Genomic DNA, 23921 nt, shown 5'->3' with positions numbered 1-23921 from the left:
ACGCGGATGATCCTAATAGCTCCGGAGTAGCCCCGCCAATGGTGGTACCAGGATCTACTCCAGCTGTGAGAGGTGCCACACCGGAGATTGCCTTGCCTGCCGAACTTACTAACCAAGAGCCAGGGGAGAGTGTTCCATCCCAACCTCCCCTCTCTTCGCTTGACGGCATGGCTCCTGAACTCATCCAGTACGGACATTTAGATCTTCCGGCGGACTGTATGAACATTCTGCGAGAAGCAAAAAGGCCCTCTTATGGAAGTCTTATGCCTTCAAGTGGAAGAGGTTCTACATTTGGTGTAGAGATAACGCCCTTGATCCAATCCAGGGTCAAGAACAGGTTTTTCTCCCCTACTTATTGCACTTGGCGAAGTCTGGTTTAAAGTATACCTCTATCAGAGTCCACTTAGCTGCGATCACAGCTTATAGAAAATCTCCTACCCAGGCCTCATTCTTCCAGATGCCGGTAGTCAAAGATTTCCTAGAAGGGCTTAAAGTATTTCCACCAGTGAGGTCTCCTTCCCCTCCCTGGGAACTCAACATTGTTCTCTCTAAGTTGATGAGAGCTCCTTTCGAGCGCATTCATAAGGCATCCTTACAGCATCTGACCTGGAAGGCTGCCTTCTTAGTAGCCATCACTTCTGCCCGCAGGGTAAGTGAAATTCAGGCCCTCTGCTGCAAGGAACCTTATACTGTGTTCCATACCAATAGAGTGGTGCTACGTACTCATCCGAGCTTCCTGCCCAAGGTGGTCTCGGATTTCCACATTAATCAGGTGATCACGCTGCCCACTTTCTTTCCTCAGCCAACCACTCCTCCAGAGAGAGCCTTACATTCTCTAGACCTCCGGAGGGTATTGAAATTTTATCTTGCCAAAACCCTTTCACTTACAAAGTCTGACAGGCTCTTTGTCAATTACGGTCCAACAAATACCGGGCTGGCTGCCTCCAAGAGGTCCATTTCTAGATGGATTGTCTCTTGTATAGCCTTAGCTTATCAACTGTCTCACAAGGTTCTACAGGTTAGACCAAGAGCACACTCGACTAGAGGGAAAGCTTCTACTGTAGCTCTCCTTCGCAACGTTCCCATGTCTGAAATTTGCAAAGCGGCTACATGGCGTTCCATACATACCTTTACACGCCATTATTGCCTAGATTCAGACGCGCAGGCCTCTTTGAGGAATTTGTTTGCACAACTGCTATGGTAAGGTGATGTTAATGCATGTTCTAGATGCTATATTGCTCGTCCGGGAGACTTTGGGTATGGGCTTGCTACTCTATTCATAGATTATGACTATTGATGAGTATCCCCTGGATGAGCAGGATTAGTTACTTACCTGTAATCCTAGTTCTCATCCAGGGGTATACTCATCAAAGTCATAAGCGACCCACCCACCTCCACGGACGAGCATTTCTCATCAAGTTATTGTTTATTGATTTCAGATCTATTCAGGTGCGAGTGCACCGTCAAAAAGAACTGACCTAACTGTCACCTGTGGTGCATCATGGGAGCAAGGGGTCTCCTGCAGGTCTTAAAGGCATGGTCCACCTACTCTAATGCCTTAAAGGCAAGGTGTCAGTTTTCTTTGTTTTCTTGATACTCTACTGCAGCCTACAGGCAAATGCCTGCAATTACAAGTTTGCTTTATGGCAATAAAGCATTGTTGTGTGACAATTTGTTTAGTGCTTCCTTTTTTCCTTATGTTAGGGGGTACTACAATGCAAACCTATGTAATTTCAGCATTGCCATGTTTGAAACATTTTAGGCTGCTTGTATATGTTTTCACATATGCATATATATGTATTTTCTATATGCTCCGGGATCCTGCACGTGGGCGGGGATTTTTCATAGATTATGCCTTTGAGTATACCCCTGGATGAGAACTAGGATTACAGGTAAGTAACTAATCCTTCATGCACCTGTACCCACACCACTGGCATAGGGCACCCAGCTAGAGGGGTGGCTGATGCATGCCAGGGCAGTGTGTGTTGTGGGCATGGCACACAGGGATGTGTGCCATGTCGACTGTTTTGTTATGCACCCAGACACTCTGCCTGCAAGGGCAGTGTGTGTGTGTGTGTGTGTGTGTGTGTGTGTGTGTCACGGTACAGGGCCTCTAAGGGTGGCACAATAAGTGCTGCAGCCCTTAGGGGCTTTCTCTGGTCACAAGGCCCTGGGTACCTAGTGTACCATTTACCAGGGGCTGACATGTGGCCAGAGATGCCAATTGGGTTTAGGCTTCAACTCAATTCAGCAAAAAGTGGGGGCATGCCATGCAAGAAAGATGGCACTTTCTCAGTGTGTTAGTGTGGTGTTGCGTGTGAGGTTAGAATGGTTGTGTGGCTGATTTCAGGGGTATATTAAATGTTTCAGCATATATGTTTCATTTTCAAACTGTAATAATGTATCAGAACAATCATTACGTGCTTTTCAAAGTGGAACAATTGTATATTTACATTAATGAATTTCTTGTGGTTTCATAAACCGTTTTTTTAACTTTTGTGCAATCAGATAAATTGAAAAATTATGAATAAGTTCAAAAATATGATAAATTGATAAAGAACAGCATGATCACGTGCATCACTTGATAACTCTAGTAATGGGCAGCCCATAGAGCTCTAGTGAACCTATAGAGAAAGAATATAGGTCAGGTGGGAGTTTTTTCTTACCTTTTCTGTGATGGAAGACTGGACCAGCCCTCCAAGAGAAAGGGTAATGAGACTGGGGGACTAGCTTCTAAACCGAGCCCAAATCATAACTGCTCTTCTCAGGAAGAAGACTTGATATCTTCAGAGTGAACTGAGTCTGAATAGATTGTGCCTAACCAGGCAGATCTCTTGGGCCTAGGAGGACCCTCTAGTATGGATCTGTGCCAGGGACAAGAAACTTGTGCTATGTTTGAGAGAGTGAGGCAGCAAGCTGCTGCACAGGAAAAGGGTGATATCAGTGGCAGTCACAGGGTCTATTCGGAGGATGGACTCCTAGACACGAAGGCCAGAGACCCTAAACCTGGTGCAACCAGGATAGTGGTAGGTACCTAAGAGGTTTTGAGTTTCTCCTTACTTTGGCCCATGATATCCTCTTAGCTGGGCACCTTTGTCAGGATAAAATGAGGAGTAGATTAATCAATCACTTCTACTGGCCAGGGATGTCTCGGGTGAAGGACTTTTTCTAGTCCTGTCTCACCTGCCAAGCCAGTGGCAAGGCAGGGGGCCAACGGAATGCCCCCTTAATTCCACTGCCAGTGATTTAGGGTGCCCTTTGACAGGGTAGGTGCTGACATTGTTGGCCGCCTGGACCCTCCAACTGCCTCAGGGAACAAATATATTCTGGTTGTAGTGGATAATGCCACCAGGTACCCTGAAGCTATACCCTTAAGGTCCACTACTGCTCCAGTAGTGGCAAAGGCCCTCCTTGGTGTCTTTACTGGTGTTGTGTATCCTAAGGAGGTAGTATCAGACAGAGGTACAAACCTCATGTCTGCATACTTAAAACACGTGGAAGGAGTGTGGAGTGCCTTACAAGCTATCTACACCATACCACCCAAAAAACAATGGCCTGGTGGGGATATTAAACCAGACATTGAAAGCATGATTGGTGAACTCCCTAGGAAAAACTCAGAAGGATATGTGATGTCTTACTTCCATGCCTGCTTTTTCTACAGAGAAGTGCCCCAAAAGGGAGTGGGGTACTCACTCTTTGAACTTCTGTTTGGACACCCTCAGAAGCTTTCCGAGTGTTGTCAAGGAAGGATGGGAGAAGCCTCTCAAAGAACCAAAACAAGACATAGTGGATTGTGTGCTTGACCTTAGTTCAAGGATAGCTTAAGTACATGGAAAAATCCAGCCAAAACCTTAAGGTAGCCAAGCGCTTCAAAAGCCGTGGTATGACCAGAAGGCTGCCATGGTTGAGTTGAAACCAAGGCAGATGGTATGGGTATTGGAGCCTGTGGCGCCTAGGGCACTCCGAGGTAAGTGGAGTGGGCTGTATCCTATCCTTGAAAGAAAAGGGGAGGCCTCCTACCTGATGGACCCTAGTAGTTGAAAGCACCCCACAAGGGTGATACATGTCAACTGCCTGAAGCCCTATTATGACACAGCAGATGTGACCGTGCTTATGGTTACAGATGAGAGAGAGGAAGCTGAGAGTGAACCTCTCCTTGATCTCCTCTCCAGCAATCCCAAATATGGGTCTCTGGATGGATTGGCCTTGTCGGGCTCCCTCACTGACCAACAGCAAGCTGACTGCAGGCAAGTCCTAAGTCTGTATGCAGATCTCTTCTCTGACAACTGGTCAGACCAGCTGGTGTACCCATGATGTGGACACTGGTGACCGCCTACTTGTCCAAAATAAAATTACAGGCAGTCCATTATTGGTCAATATTGTGCAATAAAAGTCTTATACCCCTCTGTGTTTGGCCTAAAGGTGCTGCCCACTGTAGGAAGCTGAGTTTCTGTTGCAGTAACCCCCCACTTTTTGACAGGCTACTGATGCACTTTGACTTGATGTGCCCTGGGTCCCTGCCTATCAGGTTCCCTGGGCCTGTGTTCTTTCCAAAAAAAACTGTACCTTGTACCCCCAATTGGGACCTTTCTGGCCACTCGTCAGTTCCTTGTAAAAGGTACCATGGGTACCAAGGGCACTGTGGCCGGAAAAGACCCCTAAGGGCTGCAGCACTTATTGTGCCACCCTTGGAGGCCCTGTACCTCTTTACTCACTCTCTGCCAGCTGCGTGTTTATTTTGTGCAGAACAAAGTGCAAAGTCAACATGGCACACATCCCTGAGTGCCATGTCTACATCCCACTACCCTGGCATAGGTCAACCACCCCTCTAGCTGGGTGCACTATACCAGTGGTGAGGGTACAGATGCATGAGCCCTATACCCCTACAGTGTCTAGACCAATTCTTAGACCTTGTAAGTGCAGTAATGCCATTAAGAGTATATGGTGCCGGGAGTTTGTCATTACGAACTCCACAGCACCATAATGGCTTTACTGAAAACTGGGAAGTTTGGTATCAAACTTCTCAGCACATTAAACCCACACTGATGCCAGTGTGGGATTTCATGCAAAATGCACTCCGAGGGCATCTTAGAGGTGACCCCTGAAAAACGACCAACCTCTGGTGGGTTCCCTGACTAATACACACCAGCCTTCCACCACAAGACATGTTTCTGGACCCCTAGGGTGGGAGCCTTCGCTCCTTGAGCCCAGAAACCAAGCCTTTTCTGGACGGAGGTGTTCACACCTCTCCCAGGCCAGGAACAGCCATCTGTGGCAGGGGAGCTTCAAAGGCCTGGTAGCCTTTGTAATGTGTCCCCAGCCTCTCCTATCAGGAGGAGGCCCTCTTCCTGTCTTCCCTTTTCGGCAGGAAGACATGCGTGATAAACTTGCCAGCTCAGAAGGTGTGCCCACCTCTGCTGACTCCACCCCTCAGGTGCAGGAGTCGAGGTGAAGCCCTCTCTTCAGTACCCGCCATCTTGCAGATGGCAGGCACTCTCCAATCAGGATTAGAGATTGGGCTCGCTCCCCCACGTGGTGTGAGCACACCAAGGGTGTAGTCACCCTAAGGTCAGTAGCCCATTGACTTCTGACCTGGAGACCCCTAAAACGCCCCCTAAATACAGTATTAAGGGGGCAGCCCTGAACCAAGAATTCAGACAAGAAAAAGAAAAGGAGGACCGAACAGCCGTGCCCCAGCTAACAAGAGGGAGACACCTACTGACTTGGCCCCAGCCCTCGCGGCCTGTCCCCCACCTCGAACCTGCTCCAGCAAAATCTTGGTGTGTCCTTCAGCCAGCAACCTCGAGAAACTCGGAGGACGTGTCTGTCTTCCATCCCAAAGACTGTCTCCCTTGAACACCAGATTTGTTCATTCACAGACTCCAGCTCCGCAAGGATCCATTGGTCTGCACCCGGCGCCCTCGGCCCGAGTTAGTGGCTCAACACCAAGAGGTCGTCTCCCCGGCGACCCTGACCTGAGATATGGTGACCCCTGACCTGCCTCAAGTCTCTAGCCGCCTGCAGCCGCAAACCGGAAGGAACCCCCAATCGCAACTAGGAGCTGTTAAGATCCGACCCTAAAAGGCACCCCTGCACCCGACGGTCTTGGGTGCCCCAACTGATGGTGCCTAACAAACCCCCAACATCCCAGCTTACCTCTCCAAGTGGTGGGCGCACCCAGAAGACCTTCGTCCCAGAGCTTGCAATGTGTTTGCAAACTGGAGACTCCCCATTGAAAGCTACAAGACGCCAAAACGGCAATCTTCACCCAGCTGCCCCAGTGCCGTTGAGGGTGCAACTTTTGTGCTGGCTTGAACCTTCATTTGCTCTGAGCTTGAGTTCAGGGGCTTTGCTCCCACAACCCAGTGGCCTGCTCGTCAGTAGCCTCCAACCGGAGCCCCCTATTCCCCTTTGGATAACATTGGGCCTCAGTACTCTGCACCCAACAGCCCCAGTGCTGCTGAGGGTGTAACTGGAAGAAGAGTTGGCTTCACGGTTAGGGTGGTCGACCTAGGCTAGGACGGTCAACCCCAAATCTGGGGAACTGGGTTTGAGTCTCGGCAATGACGCTGAACATCCTGTGATTCTGGGCAAATCCATTAATCTCCCATGTAAAAAAAAATTGTGTCCTCATGTAACGCAACTAGTGCTATGTAAAGCGCTCGGATACCCGATACCTTTGGGTCAAGTTTGCGCTATATAAAACTATAAAATAAAGAGTGCATTCTTGACCCTGGGGGACCCCCGAGTCTAACCCCCAGAATACTAACTCCCACAACAAAGTACTTACCTGCTAACTGATAACACTATTTCCCTCCATAGGATAACATTGGCTGTTTTTCGATAAAAAGTTTCTAAGTGTGGAGTTGGAAAACCTAAGAAATCCTTTTAAAATTGTACTAAATAAGAAAAATGCTTTTATTCACCTGTTCACAGGAAATGTCTCAGTGCAGTATTCAGGTATACTGTACTGTGAGAAATGTAATCTGCAAAGTAATCTACTGGTCATTTTACTAAAAAGCCTGTACAAAGTAAATGTACTGTATTTCCAAAACATTGCATTTTCAGTAACAATACTGTAATCTAAGTGCATTTAAAATTGCAAACCAAACTGTGTTACAACTTCATTACTAATGTGAAGTATGTATTGCTTACCTGTGTCAGGTTTGCTTGGTTCTAGAAAATAAAATAACTAAAAGAATATTTTTTTATACAAAAACAATTGGTCTGAAGTCCAGTCTTTGAGTGTGTGAATTAATTTGCTGACTGTGTACAACAAATGCTTAACACTGCCCTCTGATAAAGCCTTGCTGCTCGACCACACTACCACAAGTAGAGTGAGGTGCTATCTACTTTACCTCTGCCTATCTTTTGGGTTCCACTGGACTCTGTGCACACTATACCTCACTTTGATATAGTATATACAGAGCCAGCTTCCTACACCCACATTACCACTAATATAGCACTTTGGATTTTACATTAAGCCCTGTACACTTTTGGGGAACCCCTGAAATCTGTGCACGGTATAACCACCTAGTGGCATACCATATACAGAGCCAACTTCCTACTATGTCCATAGCGCATTAGCACAAAAGGAAGGTCCCATACTAGAATACCCTACAGTGCCATGACAAGAATGTTTAGCACAATTGAACTGTGACTACATTTCAAAACATTGGTATTCACTTGTGCCTAAAATGCCTCCATGCGTAACAGATAATATTTGAATATTTTGTTATCAGATTTGCAGCTCTATGTGGATTATTGGAGTGCATTTGTTTCTGGTTGCAATAAACACTCAATAGAAAAAAATGTGGCAGTTGTTGCATTGAAATCAGTATTTGTGCTTTTGTGCTGTACGTGTGGATTACATTTTTCTTGCATTTGTATTCTTTAGTTGATTGCAATTGCAACAGGAGGTCGCATTGTTCCACGATTCTCTGAACTCACTGCTGAGAAGCTTGGTTTTGCCGGTGTTGTTAAAGAGATCTCATTTGGAACTACAAAGGATAAAATGCTAATCATTGAGCAATGCAAGAATTCCAGAGCTGTAACCATTTTTATCAGAGGAGGCAATAAAATGGTGAGTTATTGGGTATTTTGAATAACCCCATGATGTACCTAGAACAGTGTTTGTAATCTGATTTATTATTCTGAAAGCAGCTTTCCACTCCTTAATTGCTTTTGCCCAGTCTCGCTCCTGCTTAGCCCTTCTTTGATACACAGCACTGTTTGCACCTAAACCTTCATAGCCTTTAAACCACAAAAATAATTCTTCCTTCCCTTTATTCAGGGTTGGAATATAAAGTTGCTCCGGGGTTGTGATTTACCCTGGAGGCCTGAATAGCCACCATGTGGCAACATTTTATTTTACAAAAAACGGACTAAAAGTGGTTAGTGGGGTGAAACACACAGATAGTTATCCAGAGTTAGTGAAATTAAATGGTGAAAGTGATGAGGGAAATCAGTAACTGCATAGCCTGAAAGGTAATCTTCAAAATTTATAGGTCTTTAATGTTGAGCCAACTAATTTTGAGGCTTTGAACAGACAGTAGTGTAATTTAAAGCATGATTACTCAAGAGGTTCGAGAAAATGCTTTTGTTTTTTTGAAAAGATGATAATCTAATTTATAATTCAGCACCAAGAGCATATCTTGGGGGGTGATAAAATTGTAGATTGAAGAAGTGGCAAAAATCATTACGGTCAAACATTTCCTTTTATAACCGTCTAAAGCACAACATTCAAATACTTACATATCTGCACTTACTCTAGTACCTAATCAAAATACATGGTTGTAAAGTGCTTCATTACACCAAAATGGTTTCTTTTTGTAGATCATTGAAGAAGCCAAGCGAGCTCTGCATGATGCCCTTTGTGTAATCAGGAACCTGGTTCGTGACAATCGTGTTGTGTATGGTGGTGGTGCTGCTGAGATTTCCTGTGCTCTCGCAGTTAGCGAAGCAGCTGATAAGGTAGTGTTCAAAGAAAGTTAATCTTTTATGTGAATGTCAGTGAAAGTTATGTAAACAGTCTGTAGTTGTGCTCCTTAAACTTCTGGCAAAAACGTAAGTGTGGGGACTGCACAAGATCTTTGAGTACATGTAATGTTCTCCCCATCTTCCTTATAAAACTGATCCCTTTTCTCCTATTTCCAGTTTGGCCTTTACCCTTTTGACCTGCATGTTTGCCCCTCCATCCTGCTCCCAGTTACACAGTAGGAGTGGTTGATTATGCTGGCTATACCCCAGGGGAGTGCCCAAGGCTCCTCACAGGGGAAGAAGGCTTGCGCCATCTTGGATTTGGATAGAGCAGGGTATTCATTGACTGTTTGGTTGCCAATTCCGTAGGAAGAGATGGGATAGGTTGACTCCTGAGAACCATTGGTTAATGAGTCCTCCATGCCTGCAAACAAGATTAAAAACGTGGCATCCCAGACCCACAGTCCTCGGATCACTACTGGACTGGAAAGAAGCCAGAAGGACTGCCCTGTTGCTCACTGGACCCAGCAAAGAGAGACTGCACCAAAGACTTAGCTACACCGAAGAGACCTGCAAAGAGGACTACATCTGCCGTGCACATTCATGGAAAATAGCTCTACTTGTGCCAGGAGGGAAAAGTGACTGTAGGAAGCTGGCTATTTATGCAGTGTACCAATGTAGGGGTACACCATGCAAAAAGTCCAGACAAACGTGATTGGTTTACATGGCTCAATTTAATACTCCCAAGTGCTCTTTGTGGTAGTGTGGTTGAGCAGCTTAGTCTTATCAGAGGGTACTATTAAACATTTGTTGTACACCTAGTCAATATTGGAGACACACTAAAGAAGAAACTCGAGACCAATTTAGAAAAAGAACTCCTATTTTTATATAAATTTTAGACCCCAAGATCATTGGAATCAGCGAACTACTTTTGAAGTTTTTGATTTTTTGCAGTATTTGAAAAATAGTCAAATAACAGTTTAGAGTTATGAGCCTCGAATGCTGTAATGTTACCCTTTGGGAGAAGTATTCACTGCATAGAAATACTTGCATAGGGTTTACAGGGTTCTTTTCCTGAATTGAAGTGTCTTGGGGGCCATGGTCAAAGAAACAACCAGCAGTTCGGGTTTACCTGCCCTGGAGTGTTTGGGTGCAGAGGTGCTATTCGCGTTGGTAGCCTCGAGCGCTCTCAATGTTGAAGTACCTGGAAAAAGAGGCTGCATGTGGGGATGGGGGACCAGTCTGGCGGAATCCAATGGGGGGGTCGGCTCTTGAGGATCTCTGAAGCACAAGGAAACCGACTGTTTACGTGGACCCGGGTTAGGAAATACTAACCGCTCTGTGTGCTGGTGTGGGCGATCCGTTAGGCTTCGCCAGAAGGCGTTTTGAGCATTTATTGTATTCACTCCAAGACTGATTCACACACTGCGAGACTGAATCCAGACCAATTGGGTAAGTATAAAAAAAAAAAATAGCATACTTGTATTTTATTTCTACAACCAAGCAGGACTTGGCACAGGTATGGAAAATGTATTCGGAATGTAGGATTTAACAATGAAATGAAGTTATGACTGAAGTTTTCAGGTTGAGGATGTAGGTGTCGTCTTGAAGCTTGAGGGAGGTCGCGGGTCTCTAGATCCAGGTCCAGATCGCTGTGGAGACCTCCTTGTGTTGGGACACTCTAACTCAGGCTGTAGGCGGCTGGTGCAGAAACGCAGTCACCTTGAATCCAGATTCTGGTCTTGGAGTCTTTCTTGAGCAAATCTGGTGCTCATGGGAGACAAGAGTCTGTAAGTTGAGTGTAGGGCATGTCCTCTGGGGGGCTGCTGGACACGCCTGTTTCTTCGCTGTAAGCAGGTCCGAGCTGGGACAGGCTGGTAGAGCTGTGGCTAAAGCAGTGGTGTCCTCTTCTTTCTCTGTCAGCACGGCTCTTCTGTACTTCTTTCTTCCTCGAATCTGAGAAGGCAAGGAGTGTTTGAAAGGGTGTGCAGGTCAGGAACAATGGGTCCCTTTCTTGGGGTGAGGGCACTCCCTATTGTGTCATTCCAGTGGGAGAGAGCATGAGCCTCTTTGTAATTGTCCAAGTCCGCTCATTAAGACGGAGGGGACTGAGATGTGCCCTTCACCTCTCCTCCCCCATCTGAGGAGTGGGGGTTGGCAAAGGTGGGCACACCTAGCTTGGTTTTCCCACAGATTCTCTGCGCAAAGTGGGGGCAGAACCGGGCGGGAGACAGTTGCTGGGGGCTGCAAAAGGGAGGGACAGCTCCCAAAGGCGGCAGGCCTTTGAAGCTTTCCCCTTCGTGGACCCAGCCCATCCTGGGCCCAGGATGGACTTTCTTTCTGGATCCAGAGAGCAGAGGCTCTCTACTTAGGGGTCCAGAAAACTGTCTGGTGGTGGCAAATGTCAGGCAGCCATTCAGGAAATTCGATTTTTAGGGGGCATCTCCAAGATGCCCTCTGAGTGCAGCTTACATTAAATCCCACACTGGCATCATTGTTGGTTTAATATGCTGAGATGTTTTGCTACCAAACTTCCAAGTTTTAAGTAAAGCCATTGTGGAGTTTGTAATGACAAACTCCCAGTATCATATACTCTTAATGGCATTACTGCACTTACAATGTCTAAGAATTGGCTTAGGCACTGTGCGGGTAGTAGGGGAACCCTCCCCACCTTTATATCTCCCAGCTCGAGGGGTGACTTACCTATGCCAGGGCAGTGGTTTGTAGGCATGGTACACAGGTATGTGTGCCATGGCGACTCTTCACTTTGTTTTGCACCAAAACCAGCAGCCTGCAATGGCAGTGTGTACATGTACAGGGCCTCTAAGGGTAGCACAATAAGTACTGCAGCCATTAGAGGCCGTTCCTGGCCACAGTACCCTTGGTACCTATGGTACCATTTTCAAGGGACTGACATGTGGCCAAAGAGTGCCAATTGGATTTTGTATCAATGCAGTTTAGGGAAAGAACATAGGCCCTGGGTACCTGGTTGGCAGGAACCCAGGGCACACTCAAAGTACATCAACAGTTTGACAGAAAGTGGGGGCAACCATGCAAAAAGAATGCACTGGTATTTCTGACAATTGTTTCTCCAAATAGTCAGAAAACAAGCTAAAAAGAAAGCCAGCAGTCACAAATGTTGAATGAAATCAAGAATAAACTTCTAGATAACAATTCTTGACAGAAATGTTAAACAGACTAGCTCAATGCTCCAGGATCCTCACAGGAGGTGCCGGGAAAAAGAACTGCCTGTCACCCGTGGGGCATGATGGGAGCATGGAGGTCTTAAAGGCACAGCGCCAGTTTTATTTTGTTGTTTTCTCAATGCCGCTTATGGGCTAACTGCCTGCTATAACATTTCCTTTTTCTTTGAAAATAAAGGCTATGATAAAACAGCAAAGGAGTGCATGTTCTAACTTACAGAAATGCTAAATAGATGTTTTTATTTTAAATGAAAAATCCAATGCAATTTTTCAAAAAAAGGCGAGTTCTGAGCCTTCTAATACACCCCTTCAAGGCAGGCCTTCTTTCAAAAAGCCTTTGTTTGAGGCATGTGTGCTGTAGATACACATACTTTGCATACTCCTGCCTTCTTGTGTTGGGTCCAGATGTTTGCAAGTTGCTTTTTTTCGAAGGAGTCTTCCCAGTCACGAGGTAAGGTGACCCCTCTTTTTGATAGTGCGCATGGGCATGGACTCAATTCTTGGATTGTTTTTTTTCCCACCATCAGTTTCGGACGTGTATTGCTGCGCTCTTGTTTGAGACCTGTGTAAGAAAGTGGCTCTGTATATACTGTTCCCAAATAGGTACAGGGTGTACATAGTCCACAGTCCCCAGAGATTTGGCAGAGGCTAAAGTTAGATACAACCTTACTCTCTAAAGTGGTAGCTTGGTCGAGCAGTAAGGCAGTATCAGAGGACAGTGTAAAGCATTTGTTATACACACTCAGTCAGCAAATGGTCTCACACACTCAATAACTGAACTCTAGGCCAATGGATTATATATAAAAAATGTATGCTTGTTTTATTTTAGAACCAACAATAGGTATTAAAATATACTTTCTCAGAATGAGATGCTTTATATAAATACTTTTTCAATATGCAATTGGCTTTTGTAGAAAGTTACAAGTGGTTGCTATAGGCAACACAATTTTAAACACAATAATGCACTGAGTTCAAAGTTTCAAGTTATTTGCAATAAATTACTTTTAGGATTACTTTTGTGATTCCAGGACTGGATCCTAGATTCAGCCCTGGGACAGTACTTAGAAACAAGTGATAAAAGTAGACTTAGTTACTGTTATGATTTTTAGACAATGTTTTGCTATTTTAAAAGTTGACACTTAGAAAATATTTCATAGAAAACAGTCAATGATTCCCTATGGAAGAAAATTGAATTTGCAGGTATAGTATGTTATCGTTACTTTTGTGATCCAGTACTGGGACCTTTATCCAAAACAGGTAAGTAGTTACGTTTTCACAATTTATACAATTTTTAAAGAATATTTAAAGTTTGCAGAAATCGACACTTAAAAGAAATTTCACAGAAAAACAGTCAAAGGTTTCCTATGGAAGAAAATTGGGTTACTGGTAAGTACGGTTGTGGACATTTTTCAGAGTCAGTGCTGGGTACCAAGATCCAGCACTGGGAGCTCACCTAATAGCAGGTGAGTATTTTCTTTTTCGTTACTCGGCTGATTTTTGGTGAATATTTTAAGTTTTGAAAAGTCCACACTTAGAAGAAATTTCAGGAAAAACCAGTCAATGTTACCCTATGGAGAAAATGGAGTTATCGGCTTTAAGGTAAGTACTCGACTGGGCATAGACTCGGGGGTCTTCCACGGTCTGGTAGGTACAGTTGTTACACCCTCAGCGGCACAGGGGCAGCCGGGTGCAGAAGTTAGGCCCAATGTTATCCTATGGGAGGTAGGGGGCCTTGGTTGGTGGCTGCTGACTAGCAGGCCACGCGGCTGTGGGAGCTGGGCTCCTGGTCACTTGCTCAGGGCAAATGGGGAAGTAGATGGGTGTAGAGGTTACACTGCCAGGGCCACTCGGGCGACTGGGTGCAGGGTGCTTTTGAGCCTTCGGGCGCTCAATTGATTTCAATGGGAAAGCTCCGGTTTAGAAAAAGACTGCAAGCTCGGTGACAAAGATTCTTCAGGTGCCACCACCACTTCGAGAGGTAAGTTGGGTAGTTGGGAGGATAGGTAGGTACCCGGAGTTGGGCACAGGGGGCCGCGGGGCGCCGGGTGCAGGGGTGCCTTTTGGTGTCGGGTAATCTTACCCTCTGTTGATCGCGGTTGGGGGGGCACCTGGTTCTGAGGTTGCAGGTGTCAGGAGCGTCGAGGGAAGTCCTTGGGTGCCGGACTTGGGATCCCAGTCGCTGTGGGGTCGTCCTCGTGGTCTTGGTTCACTGCGGCACAGGCCAGGTTTGGTGGGTGCAGAGTGTGAAGGGTTCGCGGTTCCGGGCTGACACCAGGGATTAGAAGCAGATTTTGAGTAGAGCCTCTACTCGTGGGAGTTCCAGGGGCTTAGAGCCAAAAGGTAGCCATTTCCTCCGGGGTTTGTGAGGTTGCTGGCCACAAGAGATGCCGAGTTGGAGCAGGAGCAGGTTTGAGGGTCGACAGGTCGGTAGGGCTGGGGCCAAAGCAGTTGGTGTCTTCCTCTTCTTTGCAGCTGCAGGGCAGGTCTTCTTTCTTCTTGCTCTTCTTTGTATTTCGGAATGTGGGGAAGGAAGGTTCAGGGTGCCCCTAAATACTAGATTTAGGGGCGTTACAGGTAGGTGAAGGGCAGGGACCAATGGGTCCCTGTCCTGGGGTGGGTATACCCCCTATCTTGCCTCTCTCCTGTGGGAGGGGGCAGTAGCCTAGTCCTGATTGGGCAGGGCTCCCCATCTTCAAGATGGCGAGAGCCCGGAGATGTGCTTCACCTCGCCTCCCCCACCTGAGGGGTGGGGTTGGCAGGCTGGCACATCCCTTGTCCTTATTTGGGGTTTCTGGCCAAGCTTCCCACCAGAGTGGGGGGGTTGCAGTGGCCTGAGGAAGCTCACCGAGGCGTCATGCCTTTGAAGCTTCCCCCTGCCCATCCTGGGGAAGGAGATCTAGCACCTCGCCCAGGATGTGCATTGTTGCAGGCCCAGGAGAGCAGGGGCTCTCCTACCCAGGGGTCCAGCAGCATGTCTGCTGTGTGGCAGCCTAGGCAGCCTCCCAGACCAGATGTGGATTGTAGGTACCAAATGTTGGAAGGCGGACCCCGAGGAGTCGGTGAGACCACCACTCTCACTGCACGAAGTAGCCGAGCGCTGCCGAGAAGTCTCCTGGGAGATCCTTCCCCTGTCACGCACTAGCACAGTAACACCACCACACAGGACTCAAGGAGGTTGTCTGGTGACAAGCAATTCTTTATCAGCAATCAAAAGGTTACGAGGTCAATATTTACACGAAGGGATCGAGGGATCCACCAAAAGTCTGTGTCTCTTTGGAAGGGTAGGGGTAGCGGGACAGTCTTTGGCAGGAGTGCGGTACGAGGGTACCCGGGACCCAGTTCTTATCCTCAAGCTGGAGGACCTCCGATCTCGGAGGGGTCGAGCCGCGACTGCGTCAGCAGGGCTCTGGCGTATAGTTCGTGGAGAGCCGCGATTCAATCAGCAGGGCTCTCAAGATGGTTTCTGCTCAGCTCGAGCCGCGACGTCGTCAGCAGGGCTCCGAGGAAGGTTTCAGCGAGGTTGGGCCGCGACAGCGTCAGCAGGGCTCCGATGTTCCAGGTGGTTCAGAAAGGGTTCACAAGAAGGAGCCGCAACGCAGTCAGCAGGGCTCGTGATGGTTCCGACAAGAGTTCTTCTCCGTAGGGTCAGCCGCGATTGGTTTCCTCGCCTCCCGTAGCACTCGCATCGTGCTCGGCGGCAATCTTAGGTGTGCGAACTCTAGGTCTTCAGGAGCCATGCCGCCAGGTTGAGGGTCTCTGGCTCTGGGTGCAGGACCTCTCCGTTTTGCATTGAGAGCAGGTCCTTCCTCCTCTCGAACCTGTATGGGTCGCCTTGTGCCATTTCTTGAATTTGTGAGAACCATGTCTGCCTCGCCCACTGCGGAGCCACCAGGATCAGGGTCATGTTGCTGGTTCTGCACTTGTCGAGCACTCTGGGCAACAGGGGTATCGGTGGAAAGGCGTAGGCAAATGTCCTCGACCAGCTTATCCATAGGGCATTTCCCTTGGATAGCTGATCTGGTTGCCTGGACGCGAAGCTTTGGCATTTTGCATTGTGGCGTGTTGCAAAAAGGTCTATTGTGGGAGTCCCCCCATCTCCGGAAGATTTTCTCCGTCTCCTGGCCATTGAGCTCCCACTCGTGTGATGCTGAGGTCTGCCTGCTTAGCCAGTCTGCCTCCACATTGTCCTTCCCCGGTAGGTGAATTGCCTCGAGATCTATCCTGAGAGGTATGGCCCATCTCCAAATCTCCTGAGCTAGGGATGAGAGCGGGAACGACTGTGTCCCCCCTTGTTCGTTGATGTAGAACATCGCCGTGGTGTCTGTTTGGGCCAACACCCTCTTGTTGAACAGGTGCCTCTGGAATGCCTTCAGGGCTAGCAGGATTGTTTTCAACTCGAGGTAGTTGATATGGCGGACCGCATCTGCTGGGGCCCATAGACCCCTCACTCTGAGGTTGTCCATGTGCGCTCCCCATCCCTTCTGCGATGCGTCCGTGGTAATGGTCACTGTTGGGATTGGTGGTGTCAGGCTTCTCCCTGCTTTTATGTTGTCTCTGTTCCACCAAGTTATCTCCTCCTGCACTGCGTGCGTAACAACCACTAGATCCTCCCAGCTTCCTTTTGCTTGTGACCATTGTTGTTGTAGCCCTTCCTGGAATGGTCTCATGTGCAGGCGTACATTCGGCACCAGCTGGATACAGGATGCCATCATCCCCATCATCTTGCTCACAGCCCTCACTGTCAGAGCTCGCCCCTTCTGGTAGAGCTTCGCCTCCTTCAGTAGAGCCTCTGTCCTCCTCTCGCTGGGCACTACTGTACTGTTGCGGGAGTTGATCTTTGCCCCCAGGAAAATCTTCACCTGCTCCGGTTCCATCGATGATTTTCCCCAGTGGATCGAGAATCCCAGATTTGTGAGGGTGTCTGTTACGCGTTTTGCGTGCCTCTCGCACTTTCCGCGTGAGTTTGCCTTGACCAGCCAGTCGTCCAAGTAGGGGTAGACATGTATTCCCTGCCTTCGTAGGTGCGCCGCTACCGCTACCGCCGACAGGCATTTTGTAAAGACCCTTGGTGCTGATTTTAATCCGAAGGCCAGGGTCGTGAACTGGTAGTGTTCTTGTTCGATGTTGAATCTTAGAAGGCCCTTGTGCCTTCTGTTTATTGGGATGTGAAGATAGGCATCCTTGAGGTCCACGGTGACCATGAAGTCCCCTTCTCTTATCTGTGGCAGAACCTCCTGCAGTGAAGTCATTTTGAACCTTTGCGTTCTGATGAACTTGTTTAGGTAACGGAGGTCTAGTATGGGTCTGAGGTCTCCGTCTACCTTCGGAACCACGAAGTAGTTTGAGTAGACCCCTTTGTTGCGTTCTCTGAACGGCACTGTCTCTATGGCTCCCTTTTGCAGGAGTTTCCGCGTTTCTTCTCTGAGTATTGCCAGTTCTTGGGCCGATCTCAGTCTTCCCCTTGGTTTCCTGTTTGGAGGTCTTTTCTCCAAATCTACGCAGTACCCGTACTGCACAACGTTCCGTATCCACTTGTCTGTGGTTATACGCCGCCACTCCTGAAGGTAGAACCTCAGTCTTCCGCCTACTGGTGTCGTATGCTCGTAGGCTCTTGAATTTTCTCTTCCCCCTGATGACACTTTTTTGCGCCTCACCCTTGGGGTCCTGACGAGGGTAGGCGTCCTCTTGCGTGCTGAGTCACTTTGTCGAGGGCTGTTCGCCCCTTCTCCTCCTTTAGCCACGTCCGTTCCCTCTCCCGCGAAAGGACTGGCCCCGAGGTTGATATTGCCAGTTTTGCTTCTGTTGACCTTGTCCTTGACCTTCACCCTGCTGACTTTGTTGGAACGCCTGGTGCGACGTCCCCTGCTGGCTTCCTCCCCTACCGTAGGGTCTTCTCGAGGGATTTCCTCGCCTCATTCCCCTCAGCTGTAGGGCCCCCATGGACCTCGCCGTCTCGTTTTCTTTTTTCAGCTGGGTGAGCTTGTCGTCCACTGTTGCTCCGAACAGTGTCTCTCCATTGAAGGGGGTGCCAAGGATGTTGTTCTGCACTTCCGGTTTGAATCCCGAGATTCTTAGCCATGCATGCCTCCTCTCTGTGACCCCTATGGCCATGAGTCTTGCTGAAGTCTCTGCCCCATCCAACGCCGTCTTTATACAGGAGTTGGCGATGTTTTTTCCCTCATCTATCAGGTGAGAGGCTCTCTGCCGGAATTCTTCGGGGAGGTGCTTTACTAACTCCCCCATCTCATCCCAGTGCTGGTACTGGTGTCTATTGAGGAGTGCATTTGAATTCGCCATGCGCCAGTGCATTGCGGCGTTCCTCTCGACCTTTCTTCCTGTGAGGTCAATCCTCCTGCTCTCCTTATCCGGGGGTGGGCCCGAAGTTGCTGGTACGTTGGCCCTTCTCCTGGCCGTGGAGGCTATGATGGAGTCCGCGGTCACGCTACCCTTGATGTAAGGGGGGTCCAGGGAGGAGTGCTTATATTTCTTCTCTGTCCTGGGCGTGATCGACCGGCAGGTTGCAGGTTCCTTGAAGGCTTCTCTCCCCTGATTCATCACGCTTTGTAGCATGGGGAGGAACTGGCTCCTTGTCTGGATGGGGAGCAGTGTCTCGACGAGAAAATCGGCTTTCGGTTTCTCCTCGTCGAGTTTGACGCCGAAGGCCATTGCTGCGCTCCTGACCACCATATTGTAGACCCCGATGTCGTCGGGTGGCGAAGGCCTCGAAGGGTACGTGTCCACGGGCTCCTCCGGGTTTTCGGTGTCGAGATCGTGCCATTCGACGTCGTTGCTGGTAGATGCCGCCGATTCGTAGAACGACCGTTGGTCTTCTTCCTCGGCTTCTCCCTCATAATAGGGCTCTTCTTCCTCTTCGAGTTCCCTTGTCAGCCCTTCGGCGTCGAACTCGTCTTCGACCTCCTCGACGTCCGCTGATGGAACCGTTGGAATCTTGAATTCCTTCATTCTGGCGTCGAACTCCTTCTTTCTTTGAAGGATGTTCTCCATTTCGGCCTCGAGCCGCCTCTTCTTCTTCTCCATCTCGGAGATGCTTTCGGCGTCGACCGCGGGTCTTTTCGACGAACCTTGCGTCGACGTCGAACGTTCTTTCTGCGTCGATCGGCCCGTTTCATGGGATGCTTTCGACGACCCTTGCCTTTCGGCGTCTTTCGGCACCGGGGAGTCCTTATCTAAGGATCCGCTCGCCCTCTTGTTCCGTGGTTCCCCCTTTGGACGTCGAAGTTTTCGGCGCCGGGGCTCCCTTCGTGGACTTTGACTCAGATTTTCTCGAGTCACCCTCGTGTTGTCGAGGTACTTTTTGTTTTGCGCTCGACGATTCTCTTACCTCGTCTTCTTTTTTCTTGTCGGTCTCTACGACCGTGAAGTTTTCGGCTGTCTCGGCGACGTTGTCCTCGTCGTCTGAGGAGAGGCCCAGAGCGTAGAGCGTCGGGGGCTTCCCCTTGCCGTCCATGCTGGCGTTGGCCCTTCTCTTCCGCTCTCTCACCCTGAGTGTCTTCGGCGCGAAGGCTGAGCAGGCGTTGCAGTCGATACTCTGGTGATCGACCGGTAGGCAGAGGTTGCAGACCGGATGCTGGTCTATCTGCGCGAACTTGTGGTGGCAGTTTGGGCAGAACTTGAATGGCGTCTTGTCCATTGCGCTCAGGGTCTCTGAGCGTGCATTCTCCAAGGCCGTCGAAGAAAAGGGCGCTGGTCCTCCTTTCTTCGCGCTCCTGATGAAATCTTTTCCTTTCCTGATATCTTCTAGTGTTTCTATCGACGAAACTCGCTTTTCTTCCTTCTTCCTTCGAGTGTAATTCTGGAGCTTCCCGATGACGATCCAGACCCAACGGCGGAAAAAAGAATCTGAAGATGGCGCCCCAAAGGTGGGACTTCCGCAGGAAGCACGACGACGTCACGGGAGGTGCACCAAATGGTGTACGTCGACGCCCACCTGGGCTACAAAAAAAAACAAAGAAAAGACTACGAATCCGGACCCAACCACAAGATCGCGGAATAATGCACAGCATAGTGAATCCAGAAAGATCTTCAAGCTGCAAAACTACACCGACAGGTAAGAAACTATTCGTTTCAGGGGCATCTCTAAGATGCCCTCTGGGGTGCTTGGTACATTAAATCCCACACTGGCATCAGTGCGGGTTTAATGTGCTGATAAGTTTGATACCAAACTTCTCAGTCTTCAGTGTTGCCATTATGGTGCTGTGGAGTTCGTGTTTGACGAGCTCTCTGCACCATGTACTCTTAAATGGCAGCACTGCACTTACAGTGCCCAGGAATGGACCTGGGTACTGTAGGGGCACAGGGCTCCTGCTCCTGTTCCCACACCACTGGCATAGGGCACCCAGCTAGAGGAGTGGCTGATGTATGCCAGGGCAGTGTAGGTGGTGGGCCTTGTCGACTGTTTTGTCCTGTACCCAGACACTCAGCCTGCAAGGGCAGTGTATGTGTGTTAGGGTACAGGGCCTCTAAGGGTGGCACAATGAGTGCTGCAGCCCTTAGAGGCTTCCCTGGTCACAAGGCCATGGGTACCATTTACCAGGGGCTGACATGTGGCCAGGGTTTGCCAATTTTTTTTTTAGGTTTTTAGGGAAGGAACATAGGCCCTGGGCACCTGGTTGGCAGGAGTCCAGAGCACACTCAAAGTACATTCAGCAATTCAGCAAAAAGTGGGGGCATACCATGCAAGAAAGATGGCACTTTCTCACACACGGTCAACATTCAAAAAGTTTCACCTACAGTCTTCACAGATGCAATATTATCTGGGAGCCACTCTCGAGACTCAAGGGCCTTTAGACTTTCCCAATGCAGCCAGAATTTCCAGTATCCACTCTCCTGCTGCAGTTCCAAACCTTGCCAGCCAGGACTTTCCTGCGCCTACTGTGAATGATGGCGTCCTGCATTAGAAAAATACCTCATGCAAGACTCCACATGCGTCCCCTACCAGAGTGCTTAGCACGTGGAATCTGTCTCAGGGTCAATTAACCGATCTAGGGGGTAGATGGCCGCAACCAATGCTCTCTGCAGTGGTGGAACCCACAACATTTATCCAAAGAGCGGCCTTTCCTCAACCCTGTTCCACAAGTTGTGCTAACAGCAGACGCATCACACCGGTTGGGGTGCACATCTCCATCACACAGTCCAAGGTCTCTGGGACAACAAACACCGGTCTCCACATCAACTATCTAGAGCTTCTAGCACTGAAAGCTTTTCAGTGTCATCTCAGTTCTCCTAGTCCACACGGGCAACATGACAGCAATGTACTACGTACAAAAATAAGGAGGAACACACACTCCAACTGTCACGCCTGTCTCAGACAATTTGGAAATGGGCAATCCATCACAAGATTCACCTTCTGGCAGAACACCTCCCAGGGGTGAGCAATCAAATTGCCGACCTCCTCAGCAAAAGGAGACTGCAAATACGTAAGTAGGAACTTAATCCCTAAGTTCTCCTTCCATATTTTCAACACTGGGGATACCCACAAATAGATCTGTTCGCCACAGTAGACGACGCACAATTCCAAACTTCGCCTCCAGGTTCCCACACCCTCCCTCCAAAGGCAATGCCTATGAATGAATTGTTAAGGAATATTTGGCTACGCTTTTCCGCCCCTTCCATTCCGTCTGTTTCTGGTTCGGAAACGCAGGCAAAAATCACTCGCACTGATTTTAATATTCCCACATGCGGCAATCAACCGTGGTACACCACCCTGTTGGAGCTCTCAGTAATTCCGCATCAAAAGCTACATCTCACCTCCAGTCTCCTCACTCAGAACCATGGAAAAATCAAGCATCCAAATCCCATGGAGCTCAATTTAGCAATTTGGCTCCTGAAGTCGTAAAGTGTGGATATTGATATGTTCGAGGCATGTGGGCTGCTGAATTCATCTGTGCATAGATCGCCGCCTAGTGTTGTGTCCGGATGTTTGCACGTTGTTGTCCTGGAAGAGTCTTCGAAGTATCCTGGGATAGGTGACTCCTCCCCTGGACTACAGTGCGCATGGGCATCCTCTCCATCCTCAGATTGTTTTTTTCCGCCATTGGGTTCGGATGTGCTATCTTGACTCAAGTTAGGAAAATCTTTTTTCAGGCCAAAAGGCCTTTAGTTTGCGTCGGTACTGTTCTCGATCGGTATCGATAGTATCTTTGTTAGTTTACTAACTTCCAGAACAAACTTTCGCATCTTACCCGACCGTCGATTCGACATCAACGATGGAATCGAGGACACCATTCAAGAGGTGTCCGGTATGCAATGCGAAATATCCCCACGTCGACGTCCATCCGGTGTGCAACAAATGCCTTTCACCGGATCACGACGAATCTACATGCATGGCCTGTGCCAGATTTCGATCCAAGAAGACTCTACGGAATCGGCGAGCGGCGAGACTCGAGGCGCAGCAAGCGGCACCGGCCCCGGCCGACATCTTCAACGCCGAGACCGAAGATGTCGAAGAAGTGGAGAACCTACCCTCCAGTCCCGTTTCCGAACATGACTCCGGATCGGAAGACGTCGACGAAACACTCTTTCGCAGAGATGAAGACGACACCGAGGTAGGAGACTACAATGAGGCCTTAGGGGCCGAAGAGAGTAGCTCCGGTGACGAGCAAGGCCTACCCGTTCAGACTGAAGAAAGCCCAGTGCAACAGTCTATGGCTCCGGTCGAGGGATCGCCTTCGGGCCTTACCCAAGACCTAGCCCGCAGTTCTTCGGCCCCGCCCTCGGGCCCGGCCTCGGCCTCGGACATTCAGCGGCAGCCATTAATGCCCCAAACGGCTGGTTTCCCTTCTTCAAAACCGAAAGCTGTATTGGTTCAATTGAAACCGAAACCGGCGCTGGTCGGATCGAGGCCCTCCACACCTTCGACGCCAGCAAAACACATCGGCACCGAGCGCACCAAACGAGACTTCGGTGCCGAACTCGAAGCGGCCGACGTCTGAGTCGACATACGGAAGAAGGCCTTCGGTACCACCAAACCTGCTCGGCTCCCGGCACCGACGCAATCGACTCCGACCCTAAAGGTCAAACAGCCTGCTGCGTCTCACACCGCTTCCACGGCGACACCAAAGCCACACTCATCGAAGAAGTCGACGGCCATTCCCGCCCCTCGACTCGATGACCCACCGGCGCCGAAAAAATCCACGACCGCCTCAACAGAACCGGTCGGTGCAAAAGACTCGAGGGCGCTCCAGACGCGACCCATTGCTGCGCAAAGCACCAAAAAGAAAATGGTCCTCCAGGACACGTCGGGCTCCGAACCAATTAAAGCTCCAGCAGCCTCTTCGACACCAGCCAACATTACTTTTGGCCTGCCACCATCCACGGCCCCGAAAATGTTCCAAATCAGAACACGGGTGACCCATACCACGATCACGCCTGCCGAACGCTCTGCGGAGACGTCTCCATCGCATCTAATCGACGCCGACACCGGCAGGATGATTATCCACAAACGGAAAAGAACTTCGGAGCCGGCTTTGGACTCCTTCAGGATTCCACTTAAAAGAAAGCTGCCTGTGGCTTCAGAACCAGTTCTTTACGAACCTTTCCACTCACCCTACCAGGATCCACAATCCTTCTCTCCCACGCACTCCGACACGGATGCGTTGGTGGACTACATGGGTGACCAAGTCCCCTACCCCGGAGACATGGACCCTGACGGCCAACAGGACCCTGATCAAACTTGGGATGACCCTGTGGACCCAGGTGCACCTATGGATGCACAAGACC

The 23921-nt window shown here is 49.2% G+C and overlaps 1 protein-coding gene across 1 annotated transcript in view; it reads left to right on the top strand.

Annotated features, from left to right (window-relative positions):
• The window catches only part of CCT5 (chaperonin containing TCP1 subunit 5), a 154193-nt gene that overhangs the window by 72584 nt on the left and 57688 nt on the right, over nt 1-23921 (top strand). Inside the window, exons 8-9 of the mRNA XM_085606088.1 lie at nt 7898-8083; nt 8836-8973. Coding sequence (XP_085462214.1) covers nt 7898-8083; nt 8836-8973 — 324 coding nt within the window. The remainder of the gene's footprint in view (nt 1-7897; nt 8084-8835; nt 8974-23921) is intronic.

Source organism: Triturus cristatus, chromosome 5_1, assembly GCF_964204655.1.
Source record: "Triturus cristatus chromosome 5_1, aTriCri1.1, whole genome shotgun sequence".
In the NCBI taxonomy this organism is placed as follows: Eukaryota; Metazoa; Chordata; class Amphibia; order Caudata; family Salamandridae; genus Triturus; species Triturus cristatus.
Note: the sequence above shows the minus strand (reverse complement) of the source record. Positions and strands in the feature narration are given on the sequence as shown.